General features: G+C 44.9%; 1 protein-coding gene across 1 annotated transcript in view; it reads left to right on the top strand.

Annotated features, from left to right (window-relative positions):
- Positions 1-13805, top strand: part of CELSR1 (cadherin EGF LAG seven-pass G-type receptor 1) — a 182873-nt gene extending 169068 nt beyond the window's left edge. Inside the window, 12 exon segments of the mRNA XM_068401357.1 lie at positions 3130-3242; positions 4572-4651; positions 5929-6055; positions 8016-8141; positions 8451-8587; positions 9098-9201; positions 9974-10141; positions 11049-11084; positions 11087-11194; positions 11197-11289; positions 11595-11859; positions 13781-13805. Of these exon segments, the coding sequence (XP_068257458.1) occupies positions 3130-3242; positions 4572-4651; positions 5929-6055; positions 8016-8141; positions 8451-8587; positions 9098-9201; positions 9974-10141; positions 11049-11084; positions 11087-11194; positions 11197-11289; positions 11595-11859; positions 13781-13805 (1382 nt within the window).
- The last annotated feature ends 303 nt before the right edge of the window (positions 13806-14108 follow it).

Here is a 14108-nt window from a genome sequence, read left to right as displayed (position 1 = left end):
CTCTCCTAAGTTTTAAATCAATTCCAACCTTCTCAACAGCAATATTACGCAATCCAAATATTACGAGTACATCATTTTTACATTTTTCTACTTAGATATTGTTCTTTGTGATATAGAACTAATTTGCACTCTTAAGTATGGTTCCAGGTTGTCTCCTGTAATTTAAACTCTGAATCTAATAAATTTGCAGCTCATGTAAATGAAAAGACAGATCTTTATTACTGAACAAGTCAGAGGATTTTGTGAAATGAAGGATAAAGAAAACTAAGCCTTTAGTATGCCCTTCCAGGTTTAGAAATCGTCTGAAGAGAAAATTATTTCATCATAAATAGCACAGTGTGGGATTTCTTGCCCCTGGAAAACTTTTGTTACTGTACATATTTTACATAAGCTTCTTTTATGAATTCTAAATTTTAATATCTAAACAGTAAAAAGGTTCCAGCTTCATAACATAGTCTTAAATGCAATTTCTTTTAAATTGCTTTATGAGAGAAGGATTGTGTATGTTTCTTAATAGTGGAAAAGTTTAGATATGGGAAGGGATTTTATTCTTGGACATCCAAAGAACTTTTTTGTTTTATTTGAAAGATAAATATCTAGCCCGTTTCATCTTTATCATAGCTACCCTGAGAAAAAAAAAATGAACCTCTAGTATCAGTGGATTTACTCTGCTTTGTTTATTTATTTTTTCTATTTTCCATGCTTGAGCTGACATTTCATTTCAAGCTGGGCCATAGTGGTCCTAAGGCATCTGTGATGGGACCAGGCTACTTGCAGAAGGCAACCTTGACCTTTAGGAAGGGGAAAAACTTAGCAAAATGTTTATGTAGGGAACACTCCAGCAGGGAAGAACCACATTTAATCACAGCATAGAAGAGCAAATTTCAATGAATAAAAGTAGGATGGAAGGTGGGAGAAGGCTTAAAACCATCAAAAGAGTACAGATCTGGAATATTCCTCCATGGGGAGCAATAGTGGAACATTTTAAATTTGCTTTTAGCTCGCTCATTTTAAAACATAGTTTGATCCATCTAGGAGAGGAATTTTATAACTTCCTTGCCTCAGGAGCAAAGGGCTGGATTTGGCACCCAGCAAGACCACTCCAGTTCTGCGTGTCTTCGTGGCAACACGGTAACCGATTGGCGTGTGTGTGCTGTAAATGCTTTGCCATGGAGATTGCAGTGCTCATGTTAAAACAGGTTCTTACATAGCCCTAAAACCAATATCCCCCAGAAAATGGCACTTTCTGAATCTGCTGTTTGCTGTGAATACTAAGCAAGGCGATGAGTCAGGAGAGAGGTGAGGCTGACCCGCAGTTGCCTGAGTCCACACAGCTGCTGAGCCCACAGGAGCTCAGAAGGTTCAAAACGTGCCCCTCCAGCAGCACCTCTCCATGGCATGCTCTTGACATGCTCCCGGCAGGGGTGCTGGTCCCCACAGGACGCTCGACTCAGCCATAGGACCAGCCTCTGTTTCTGCCAACATCAGTGAGCTATCATGCAGCCCACACACTTAGTCTTCCCAGGACAACCAGGCTGCAGCATTTAATTGATGTGCCAAAATGATTCTCTATGTTACATTGCATGGGCTTAATTCTGCCTTTGGGCAAATTTCACATACTGTTGATTCCAGTAAAATTTGAACCGCGTGCCTGGAGACTGCAATTCACCCCATTTGTTTAATGGAGAACTTTAGGGTAGGATTTTGAGAGTGAAAAAATGTTGCTGTCTGCCAGTTACTTTTAGAGCCAGATGTTTGGTCAGAATGTAGTTTAAGTTCCACTAATGGGGAAATCAAGTCCTGGGAAACAGGCTGTGTCTATAGAATTACATCTGTATAAAATACTTTATGGTCCCTTAATCATTTATAGCTAATTCTTTCTGGATGGCAACTGCTGAAGAGGGTGGTAGAAGGGCCAAGGGGAGCAGGGAGGGAGACCAGTCCTATCTCATTCCACACTGCAGAGAAAACAGATCCAATATCCACTGCTTTGCCAAATAGCCAGTTTCATTTTCATAGACCGTAGGGTTATACCAGATGTGAATATTGGCTGTGGGCCAGCTTTAGACAGTGAGAGTGAAATGCAGCTACCTCTCCCTTTTTCAGTGTCTTTTCATCAAAGCACATGGGCTTCGATTAAAAAGAAAAAGGCATTTATTAATGCACATGAATTCTCCTTGCAGAGAATGGCACTGCCATCAACCTTGGCCGTCTGCTTGAGTCAGGACATACGCTCAACGCAACAGGTGCCCCCGATGGCCAGACAACATGCTGCAGCCATTTACCATATGTCATTGGCCATAGGCCTCGCAGCGATCAATTTCTGTATCTTGAGGAAGGAAGACCTCTGCGGCGTTTTGCAGGTCAAAGGCAGCAGTTTCAGTCCACCACTAAGTGGGTGAGGTGTAGGTCACCAAATCAGACGGCACTGTAAATCAGCAGGTGGAGGCTGGACTCAGAAACTCCCTTGGAATTGTCCAGGCTTTGAAAAATAAAACAATAAAAGGTGTGTTCTTAACTCAGTTGCCTTGGGGGCATTAGCAAACTCCATTTTAAGCAGCGATGAAAGCAAGGTGAGGTGCCTGGGATGGCAGCTCAAAATGAATCCCACCTGAGCTCAAGTGGTTAACTCCCATGAGTTCTCAGGTTCCTTTGTCTCTGATGTTATTTTAGTGACAGCAAGCTCACGGCAGTTAAGAATGCACTTTTTTTTGTAGTATAGACATCTCCTCAGTTATGATTCATGTCATTCTGCTGCATAGGCTTATTGAAATTCCTCAATATGTCACTCACCCTCAAGGCTTCATCACACTATGCGAGTATGACTATAAAACTGCTGAAACAGTATTATTTTGGGACTTGCATTTATTGTCATTTTTATGCAGCTGAACTTCGTTCTGGTAGGCAAAACTCATAGTATCGTTTGATATGGAATGACCAGCGTAAAGTTTTTGATTTTAAAAATTTTTATTTCGATATTTGCCTTGGCTTTGACTTCACAGGCTGTCCTACTGAACACATTTTGCTATTATCATTTTGTTTGTCAGACAGTTTTTTGAAAATGTGCCTGGTTATATAGAAGATCTCAGCAGCATCTTTCTGATGTACTTTCTCTCCTTTTTGTGACCAGGCTTGCTGTTGGTCTGGATCCACAAGGCTATGGGAACCCTGATTTCTGCTGGTTGTCTGTTCATGACACTCTTATCTGGAGTTTCGCTGGGCCCATTGTAATTGTTGTAGTTGTAAGTATGGTAGAGTTGGCATCCTGAGCTGTCTCTTCCTCCTCACTGCTACCTTTTCTTTTATGTTTTGTCAACCAGTATTTATAATGTGAAGCAACTGTGTTCTTTACATTTGTAGCTGATGTACTTGAGCTTGCTTATTTTGCTTAAACAGGTAAGACATGAGCTAAGTTCCTGGAAATCAGAAGCCTGCTTGCCAGTGCAAAGATTGCTTGTGGAACAATGGCTGTATGGCCAGAAACCTATTTATTTTTTCCCATTTGCTTTGTTCCATGTTTGAAGGGTTGGTCAATGGGCTTATAAAACAAATCAATAAAATGAGCCATAACAAGTCCCTTCATCCAGAAGTCCTAAAGGAATGTTAAATAATTCCAATTTCAGGAATTTAAAAGAATTGTCTGGTGTTTAAGTTCTCCCTTAAAACATCCCTCAGTAACAGAGCATCAGCAGGTACATATCCACGGTGTGACTGTATCCTGAATGCCAAGTCTGATCTTTTCATCTCAAAAAGTACGGAGTAGACCTGGAAGTGGTGTAGATTGGGGTCATGAGTCATCAGAGACGTGGGACGGCCCTCACTGGAGGAGGAACTAAGTGGACTAGGAGCCTTCAGCCTAGAGAAGAGAAAACTGCAGAGAAGGGGATAGGGAGGAGCTTGTAATAGCATGGTGGCCTGGAGAATAGGACCATGGAGCCAACCATTCAGTGTCTTTCCAACACAATTAGTAGTAGGAAGTGGCAGATTCAGAACGAACAGGATGAGGTACATCGTCGCTCCACAGGCAGTTAAGTTAGAAATTCACAGAAACAAGATAGTGGCGGTGGTAAAGCTCTGCATGGTGTCAGAAAGTTAACTGGACAAATTCCCAGCATCAATATTCACAGTGAATGATTATGTACAAACGCACCATCCCATGTAGTACATCCCAGCTCTGGAAATCAGTGGAGGCTGGAGAAGTATTCAGAGGAATTGTCACTACATGTCTGCTCTGTTTCTGTATTCTGCTTTGACCAAGCTGAAACAAGATGCTGGGCTTAGTGGACTCTGGTCTAGACAAGGTCAGCCATTCTTCAGTTTTTATGTTTCACTCAAGCCTCTTTGTATAGGGCCATCTTACTGGTTCTACCTAGATCACAAAAGGTTCCAGGACGTTATTGACTATGTTGGCTTGAAACAAGATGAATCCTAGAATTATGAGATGTGTAAATGAAGAAAAATATTCTTGGCACCACAAACCATTTTAGGATGAAAATTGCATTGTCATTGAAAACTGAGCCCTAATGACTTTATAGAAGGAATCCATGCTGTTATTTTAATTTTCCTTTCAGATAAACACTGTCATCTTTATACTGGCAATGAAAGCATCGTGCAGACGTAGGCAACGTTCATTTGAAAAAACTGGAGTCATGTAAGTTTTGCGTTCAAAAAACCTGTAGAAAAAACTTCTAGCCAGAAACAATAAAGGGACAGAATTGCCTACAAGCAAGTGTTGGGGTGGGGAAATAAATAATATATTGGAGGAGACAGTCAGCATTGGTAGAGGTTGAAGCTGCTTCACCAGCACCTACTCCTGGGGTTCCCTTGGAGGCTCTGTAAAACCTCCACCGTTGTGCTCTGCACCACCACCAAGTGTAGGCAGGAGAAGGGAGGGGAGAGGGAAAGGTCTGGTCTCCAGATGGTATCATTACAGTCCTTCCAGATCTTTCATCACACTCCATACTACACTGTCACTTCACCACCACTCGTGGCGTGCCCTGGTAAACATAGTTCTGAGTCTCCCCATGCTCGCTCATGGCTCAGAAAGGTCTCCCCTCACGAATGCCTGGGCGACCAGCCATGTCGTGGCAGAGAACCGTTGAGGTTCCCGTTCTGAGGGCCAGCCTGCCCCCATCCCGCTCCCCGTGGGACGAGCAGAAAGCCTCGCAAGCTGCAACCTGCCGCCTTCCCGATCTGCTGTGGCAGCCTGTTCCCATTAACGTCTGTTTTGCCCAAAGCTCAGAATTTACCTGCGAACCGAAACATGATTAGCTAGTGGCAAGACAGTGCTTTTTTCTTTTCATATAGGTAGCTGTATGAGATTTCAAAAGACTTCTTCTAGCTAGTTATTCAGCCCTGGCTGTTGGGTAATCTTTTTAAGTTTCTTTTTTAAATCTCCCTAAACAAATGGAGTATAATTGCTACTTAATGGCAGCTATTTTACTCATAATACAAAACTTTTGCCACTAGAATTGTGACCATCTTTTGAAAGCATCTATGGAAATAACATTTTTAAGCAAACAAATATTCCCCTGAGTGCCCCCAGTCCAAAACCTTGGGCCGTAACATTGAGAAGGAATGTGAGAGTGAGCTCAACAAACAGAAATGAGACGGACGTGGCCATTTACCACCCAGATCTTTTCCTCTGAGTCAACAAGGCTGAACAGCATGGGCTTGGCAAACAGCCTGGTTTGTTCGAAGAAAACCTTGGAAATGAACTTGAAAACACCTTTTTTTTCTACCTGAATATGCTAAGTCACTGAGTAGTGCAATGAGAGAGCTGGGAGCTGGTGAACACTGCCTTAATTTTCCCAAAGGTCCTTTCCAGTTAGTGGATCCTTGGGCACATGGCACCACCCATGCGGAGAAGTTGGGCTGTTCTCTTGTATCCTGTCACGCTGCAAATGCCCTTCTGTGTTTGCTTTACAGCTCTGTGCTGCGAACGGCGTTCCTGCTCTTGCTGCTCATCAGTGCCACGTGGCTGCTGGGGCTGATGGCGGTGAACAGCGACGTCATGACATTTCACTATCTCTTTGCCATTTTCAGCTGCCTGCAGGTAAGTCGGATGGCATCTTGTCCGTGGCAGACCTTGGTGAGCACAGTGCTGCACCCAGACCTCCCAAAACCTGCTAGACATGAGCTGACTTAAGAACAGAGATGTCGAGTACGATTTTTTCTGTCTTTTCTCAAAGAGAGGGTTCTTTTCACCAAAACCATAACTTTGAGTAATTGCATCTCTCACTTTTAGTAATTCTAAAGATAAATGCTCTACTATTGTAACCTGTGACAGATAAATAACAAAAGGCAATTATACCTCTGTCTTTCTAGAGACAAAAATCTTCGTTACTGTCTTCTGCCTGATGGTGGTTAACAGTTGTTCTGTTGCTACAGCAAATAAGAAACTTTTATTTCACACAGAGTGGATGGCTCCAAGATCAAGGCTTTCACAAACTAAGTTACTGTTTAAGGAAATGAGCCAAATAATGATTTTCAAATGCAACTCTTTGCATTAGGGATTTACTGGACTGCCTGTCCTAGTGTGCACACTTGTTGATTAAAGATGCAGAACATCATAGTTATTTGTAGGAGACCTGGCATAGAAGTAGTCATGAAGCTTCATGTTGGTCATGACTTCAATGTGACCAAGGGTGGCAGTAACTGTCATGGCAGGTGCCTGCAGTATTAAAACAGCTACTTCTAGCAGGCCACTCTTGTCAGCTGCAGCACAACAGCCACAAATTGTAACCAGAGAGAAAAAGAGGTCTGATGGGTCTCCTCCAGAGATGATTGTCCTTGTCGTGGAAGCATACCAGGTAGGCCAGTCTGGAGGCCACTGCAAATGGTGTGCTCTGAAATAAATACACCTACTCAGTCTGTAAAACCAGGCTTCCACAAGCCTGAAATAAAATAAAATTAAATATAAACCTGAGGAGAGAGAGGAGAGTCAGCAGCTGGAATTCTCCAAACTTGCCCAGAGAGGCACAGTGGTATGTGGTGTTTCACGTCATTGCCCTCTTTGAACTTGTATTTTTAAAGAGAAATTTATGTGAATTTTATTAACGAATAATCCTGAAGTGCTAATGCCAGCTAAGATCGCATTTGATTGAATGTTTAGAAAGTGAGCTTGGAGTTTAAAGTTTCTCTAAGTCAATTGCTTTGGCTGAAATCACAAAATGCAGGCATCTTGTGATGTTGGTACAGCTGCAACTTCATGAGTGATTGGCTTCTATATGCTATATCTCCAACCAAAACTGATAACAATTTTGCAGCTGCATGAATTCCCTCAGAGCAAATACATCTGAAGGCACACACGTGTGTGCCCCCTGTCCCCTGCGAAAGCTGTTAATATGTGTTCCTGGCAGCCAGCTGCCCAGCCCTGAGGATTTCAAGGTGATTTTCCCACCAGGAGGTATTGCTGAACCGAGGAGCGTATGGGGCAAAAGGTGGGACCTCTCTGCCCCCCAGTATCTCTCCACATTTCACAAGACTTTCTAAAGTTCTCTAAGTAACAGTATTAAGGACACCTATCACAGAAGTTCCCCATTTCCAGAGGTTTTCACTAAAGGCTATGATATTTTTTGTGTGCTCTTACTGATTTGCCTCATCATTGTGTAAAAGTTCTAAAAATCTTAATACAAGTACAACCCTCCTGTCTTCCTGTGGGACATTGAGGTCCCCATTAGATATTTTGAGAACTTTTCCTCACAAACAAGGAGGGAGGGTGACACCTACCACAAGTTCTGCTCTGTAAATCCTGGAGGAACACATCATTGTGTCTGTTTTCCCAGGCCCTTTATGCACATTTGAAAATGGAAGCGAATTATGAAGAAGTCCTAGGAGATCAATCCATGCCATTTCAGTCAAAGACAGAATATAGTTATTGCTATTGAAATCATGGACTACGAACTAGAATTAGGGTTATTTCAAAAAGGCTGTTCTCTAATATCTGCTTGTATTTACAGTTTGGTAGTAATGAATCATTTAGATCTATTCTTCCTCTCTCTAAAACGATCCAGGGGCTGTTCATTTTCTTCTTCCACTGCGTATTTAACAAAGAAGTCAGGAAGCACTTGAAGAACACTTTAACTGGAAAGAAACCTCTTCCAGATGATTCCACTGCAACAAGAGCTACATTATTAACAGTAAGGAAAAAACACTGGGAAAAAACATCCTTTTGCTGGTAGAAGTTACCTAAATACATTTATAGGTGGCTTGTCCATAGTTAAGGGAATTCTCTGATTGATTTCAGTGACTTGTGCAAACATTACTGATGGCTTCTCTCAAAAGTTTTTATTACTGTTTTGATTAAAAATTTTGAGAGGAAATATTCTTTTTCCTGGGCATCAAAAACCACTTGGTTCCTTCAGGCTTTTAATGCAGTTGTGGGCAACGTGGGTTTTTGGTAGGATCATTCACTATTGCTTTGTGTCTCTTTTTTTTTTTTCCTTCAGCGATCTCTGAACTGTAACAACACATACATAGAAGAACCAAATATGTATCGCACGACTATTGGGGAATCCACTGTCTCTCTAGAGAGCACCGTCAGGTCAGCCAAGAGCCACAATAGCTACCTTGCTTATATTCTCAGGTAATCAGGTGGCAGGTGCATGGCTTTCAGGTGCTTGCCTTTCCCTTTCTGTTGCTCTTGTGGAAAACAGAAAAGTTTTGGTTCAAGTGCTACTTGGTTTACCTCTTAACAGTTCTGTTTTATGTGGCTGTCATTTTCTTCTGTGCATTTTCTTTTGCATGCATCTTCGGTGGGGAGCTCCAACATTGCAGTGGTTAACATAACTGTTAGGTTAACTATATGGGCAGTGCTGTTTGCCTGTTAAAATTCAGTCATGTCTCAAGGAGTGGGATTTAGCTTATTAACTTCAGGCTTTTTCAGAGTGTGATTCATGTGGCCAAAGGCAGACAGCTACATGAGGGTAACCTAGGTCTTGCTGTAAAAGTGACCATGTTGACAATCAAGCACAGGCTGGCTAGCGTCCACTGCAGCTGTCTGCATTTGACCAGAAGAATCTCATCTGCTTGTCTGCCTTCTTGTTAAGAACAGTAAAGTGTCCAAGAAATATGTCCCCTGTTTTTATTCTCTAAGGGATGAGGCTGCTCATAAGCTCAGTGGATCCTCAAGTCAAGCAAGGGCTGGTCAGACTGAAGCAGATTCCTCCATTTTCATAGGAAACCCATCAAAATCCAATGGTAAGAATTATTTCTAAGGGCTTTGGCCCAGTTGACTAGCCTGACTTGGTGTGTCTGATTCTCGTTATGCTCTTGGCATAACGAGCTATGCAGTGGTTGCTTTACTAGGGAATCCTGGAATGGAAATATCATGTATCTGCTTCTTGTGATGATTAGGTTTTAATCTGACAGCTGTCACAGCTGTTGACAGTTTCTGGCGTCCCCTTTCTTTCACAAAAATTATGTGCTGTTGCCCTTGATTTTTAATTGGAGGTCTTTTAGCATTTAAGACCTTGAGGCAATATCCTCTTTTACTACTGTGTGTCTTGTACAAGGAAATGAGAAGTGTCTCTTGCCTGACTTCCTTTCGTTTGGGGTGTTGATGTTAAATTTTGTTGCCTTGTAGCAGTTTTTAAGAGTGCATTTGCAGATTCTTGATATTTCTGCGTAGCCTGGTTTGCATGTGTCTTGTGTTGATTGAGATCCTCTGGAGTTACTGTTCTGCATATTGAATAGGGTAAAAAGTGTCCCCATTCTCTTCTGCACCTCCTGTGCACAGAAAAGGTCCTGCCCTGCTAGCTGAGCCAAGCGGTTGTGCTTCCCATAATTACTTTGATGAATGCCACAGTCCTTGTGAATTAATCCTACGTACACTTACGGATGTAAGAGCTCATCCCTGGCATGGCCTGAACCAGATGCCTGCCTTTCCTTTCTCCTTGGGCATTTGTCAGATAGATTTGTTCAACTCCTGTCTGCGCTCTCATTGCTGTGTTTCCCCTTCCCGCATTTGTAGAGCACGATTCAGACTCCGACAGCGAACTGTCCCTCGATGAACACAGCAGCTCATACGCCTCCTCCCATTCATCAGACAGTGAGGAAGATGGGCTTGAGACGGAGAAAAAGTGGAACACGTCCACTTCCAGAAATAGTGAACGTGGCCCGCTCCACAGCACACCCAAAGGTACTCCCAGTGTGAGGGGAGAGCAATGGGCTTATTCCCTTCTTTAAAATAGCTTTAGAGTAGATGGGACAATTTTGCCAGATTAGCAATACAATCGAGACAGCATGCCTACCACTGTGCCTAGTTTTTTCTTCCTCCCAGGGGCTTGTTCACAGGGGCAACTGAGTGCAAGTAAAAGGATGCTTGAGCAAATCTGCAGCTTAGGGTGCTCAGACAGACAGAAGTCAGTGTGTTTGCAGGCAGGTGCTACACAGCCAAGAAAGTCTCATATGGAGGAAGAGGAGAGGAGGAAGGACCTGGTTATTTTGAGGGCAGGGGAAACAAATACCTGCCTCTCCTCATGCAATACAGGCATATGGGTTTAGTGGGGTTGGGGAGGTCATGGACCTAAAGAGTAGGAGATCATTGGCCATTGATATCAATACTGTGTGGTAGTATTGATACTGCCACATACTACTGAGTGCAGGCATTTCTAGGCGCAGTTCATCTTATCCTAAAGATAAGTCAGCTTAGAGTGACAAACATCCAGGCTGTGTGCTGGTACTCTGCACAGACACAGCACGAGGTGCCTCAGATGTCCTCACCCCTCAGGAGCCAGCATCCCCAGGGAGCTGGTGGGATCATCAGCCCTGGAGAGCTGAGAGCACAGGTTTGACTCACACCTCTCAAGTAATGGAGCCAGAGACCTTGCTCTGGGAAGGGTTTGGACACCCTGCCATCCTACCAGGCATGTTTTGTGGGTGTTGCTGCATCCCAAGGGCAGTGCAGTCCAGCCAGGATCATCTGAAGCATTGCTCTGGTTTGACACACAACTCCTCCCCAGCCACAGGGAACAGGACTGGCTGGGCAGCGGTTGAGAACATCTATCAAAAGTGGTTTTCGAGCTAGTGTTTTTTTTGCATTGCAGTTGATACCCTTCCCAATCATGTGAAACCCTATTGGCCCCAGAGTGTGTATCAGCCAGCGACGGCGAGGACCCCAGCGGGAAACAGAAACTCAAAGTCGAGACCAAGGTCAACGTAGAGCTTCACAGGGAAAACCAGGTGAACCACAGCACGAAGCGCCCCAGGACAAGGAGAATGAAGGACAGCAGAAGGAGAACAGACCTCTGTCTCACCAGAATAACCAGCAGCCGGAGCAGAGGAAAGGTAGCACGGCCAACCCAGCCTCACAGTGGACTGGGAGACCGGGGGGGTTAATGAGCATTAATTAGTTCATGTGGTAGCTCTATCAGGGAAGAGCACTTTCGAAACGGCTCCAACCTGTGTAACCAGATACGTGGTGGGAAGCTGTAGGTAGTTGCTGAAGTCTAATATTTTGGTTTTGAAATAAAGTGACAAACTAGAAGTCTGATTAAGAGATATAAAATGTCACTTCTTGGATGTATTCAGCTTGATAAATGAAATTACTGATATGTTTCGAAATTCTCATTATTCCCTCTTTTCTGTAACAGGCATCTTAAAAAATAAAGTCACCTACCCTCCCCCGCTGGTGGATAAGAATATGAAGAATCGACTGCGGGAGAAGCTGTCAGATTACAATCAGACCACGATCTCATCCAGGACTACTTCCCTGGGGACAAATGATGGGGTCTGCTCTCCCTCGGACTCAGGGGTGACAGTGAAAAACGCTTGGAGGGAGCAGTCTCGAGACCAGCTCAATGGCATGGCCATGAACATCCATGTGGGAACAGGACATGCTGACACCTCAGACTCAGAGTAAGTGCCACATCAGGATGCCCTGGCAGAGCTCCCGTGGCTCTGGCCTCTCCTTCTGCTTTCCAGCCCCAAAACTCCCATTGGGCAAGGATTTCACTTGGTGACTGGACCAGAATCCTTCACCAGTGACTGTTCTAAGTGCTTGTCCATACCATGTCCGCAAGCCACAGTGTTTCACTGATGAGAAGGCCAAAAACAGGTATCACAGGCAAGGTGCCATGACAGACACCTGTCACTGGTCACCCTGGTGTGCTCTGAATTGCCAAGCTGATGTGTTACTGGCACACTAAGGACTAGAGCAACCTAGCTCTGCCCCGTCCCCTTGCTGTAGGACTTGCTGCGCTTGGCATGGTGACCCCTGGTCACAGTGAGCCAGCTCCCACATCCATACAAATTCTCTCTCCCTTCCCTGCCTGATGAGCTGCTGAGGTCATCGCCTTCCCCAGCCCATCACCAGGGCAAGGATGGGCTTTTTCTGCTCCCTCACACTGCCAGGCATCCAGGACGGCTCAGCAATGCCCACCCATGGCCCCAGGAGCTGTGCTTGCTCTGCTCAGGGCTACCCCCTGCTCCTGCTTCTCTGCCCCCAGCCCCTCACCTTCACCCCCCTTGGGCCATGGGAACAGTTGTTTTTTCCCGTTTTTCACCTGTCCTCCCCTTTTGCAGCAGGGAGAGTGTTTGGGGCCATTAGGGACCTGTCACTAATGAGGTACAGTTAATTATAATGTGGCCAGTACCAGGCACCCAAGGAAGAGGGTAAATGCAGGGGCAAACATGGAGGCAGCACCTCTTGATGTGTGTCCAGTCAGACTAGCAAGAGCTGTTGCGGTATCTGGCAGCCAGCATGGAGGAGGGCGGCGGGGGGCAAGACCCCAATGAAGAGGACCCCTGAGGAAGCCCAGTGTTTTGGAGGGGGAAGGCGCTAGGCTGGGGGGAGCATGGGGTGGGTGTCAAGCTGAGCCGAGGGAAACCATTGCTGGGCAGGAGATCCAAAGGCTGCAGAAGAAGTGCCATGTCAAGCTGGTGACCCTAAATTGCCAGGTGTGTGATTCCCACCCACCGCGTGGTGATCGGCGTGCGTATTTGCCATTGTAAGCTAAATCAAACATTAACAGAAGGCTGAGCAAGCTTTCAGCCAAAGGGTGTTCTCAGAAACCTCGTTACTCATCGTAATTCTCACATTTAAAATGAAGACAACAGCCATACATAAAGTCTGCGCAAACATTTTATGCACACAGTCTTCCTTGTATTAACACAAATAATAGTCTCATTCTTTCTCCAAACCAAGAGAAACTTTCTCACCCAGCTTTAAACTCTGACTTTGGCCCTCCATGCTTTAGACACCCGTGTTGTCTGGGCGCACAGAGGGTTGCCAGCTCGCTATAAAAGTACATCTTTGGGTTGCTGGGAACTGGCTGTTGAAATATACCCTGGTTATCCAGGAAACAGAGATGTCTTTAACAAGCGATAACTACTTGCTGCTACCAGGTAATACATTCATCACTGGAGAGTAACTAGCCAACTTGTACAAAGCAACTGTTTTATTGCCACACCTTTTGTGTACCATAAAACTCCGCTGTTTCACAGCAGAATGCGTGAATCTGTCTGAAATACCAGGTTTCTTAACAGCTTGTAAGATTTGTGTGTGAACCTCACATCTTCACCTGAGCGTTAGCCAAATACAAGCCCTCCATAGAGCTTCCTCTAAAGAGTGCATCTCTCATGTACTACCTGGGATTGTTTCTCCCAGCTGGTCTTCCCCTTCAGGGCAGCGTCCCCCTTGCAAGTGTTGGGTTGGCAAGGCATGGTAACTTCACACGGCGTGAGCCCTCACTAAAAAGGATTAGGTGGTTTCGGGTGGAGTGGTTTGCCTGTGCCTGTTTAACCCTAAGCCTACATGATTACTTCTTCTCACTAACAGAGGCAGTAACGAAACTTCAATTTGAACCATCAGGAAACTGTGATCGCTGCTGCGTGGCTCAGGACTCCTTGCCGCAGGGTCACCGCCTGCTCTCCTCGGACTTCATCGGAGTGGCCGCATAGCAAAGAGGACGAGGTGGGCATTGATTCCCACGTGGTTTCACTTTATGGCAGACTCCTGACCGCCCGCGGTGGAGACACGGTGCCTGGATGCACCTGCGATAAGGCTGCTGTGTGGTACGCTCCGCGCGGCACGAACCCATGCTGAAACACATGGAGATGGCCCCAGGGATGCACTGTGAGGGACGGGTACCTGCTCGCAGTGTGGA

The sequence above is a fragment of the Nyctibius grandis genome, chromosome 5 (genome assembly GCF_013368605.1).
Source record: "Nyctibius grandis isolate bNycGra1 chromosome 5, bNycGra1.pri, whole genome shotgun sequence".
Lineage (NCBI taxonomy): Eukaryota > Metazoa > Chordata > Aves > Nyctibiiformes > Nyctibiidae > Nyctibius > Nyctibius grandis.
The sequence above is the reverse complement of the archived record's forward strand: the minus strand, read 5'-3'. Positions and strand labels throughout refer to the sequence as shown.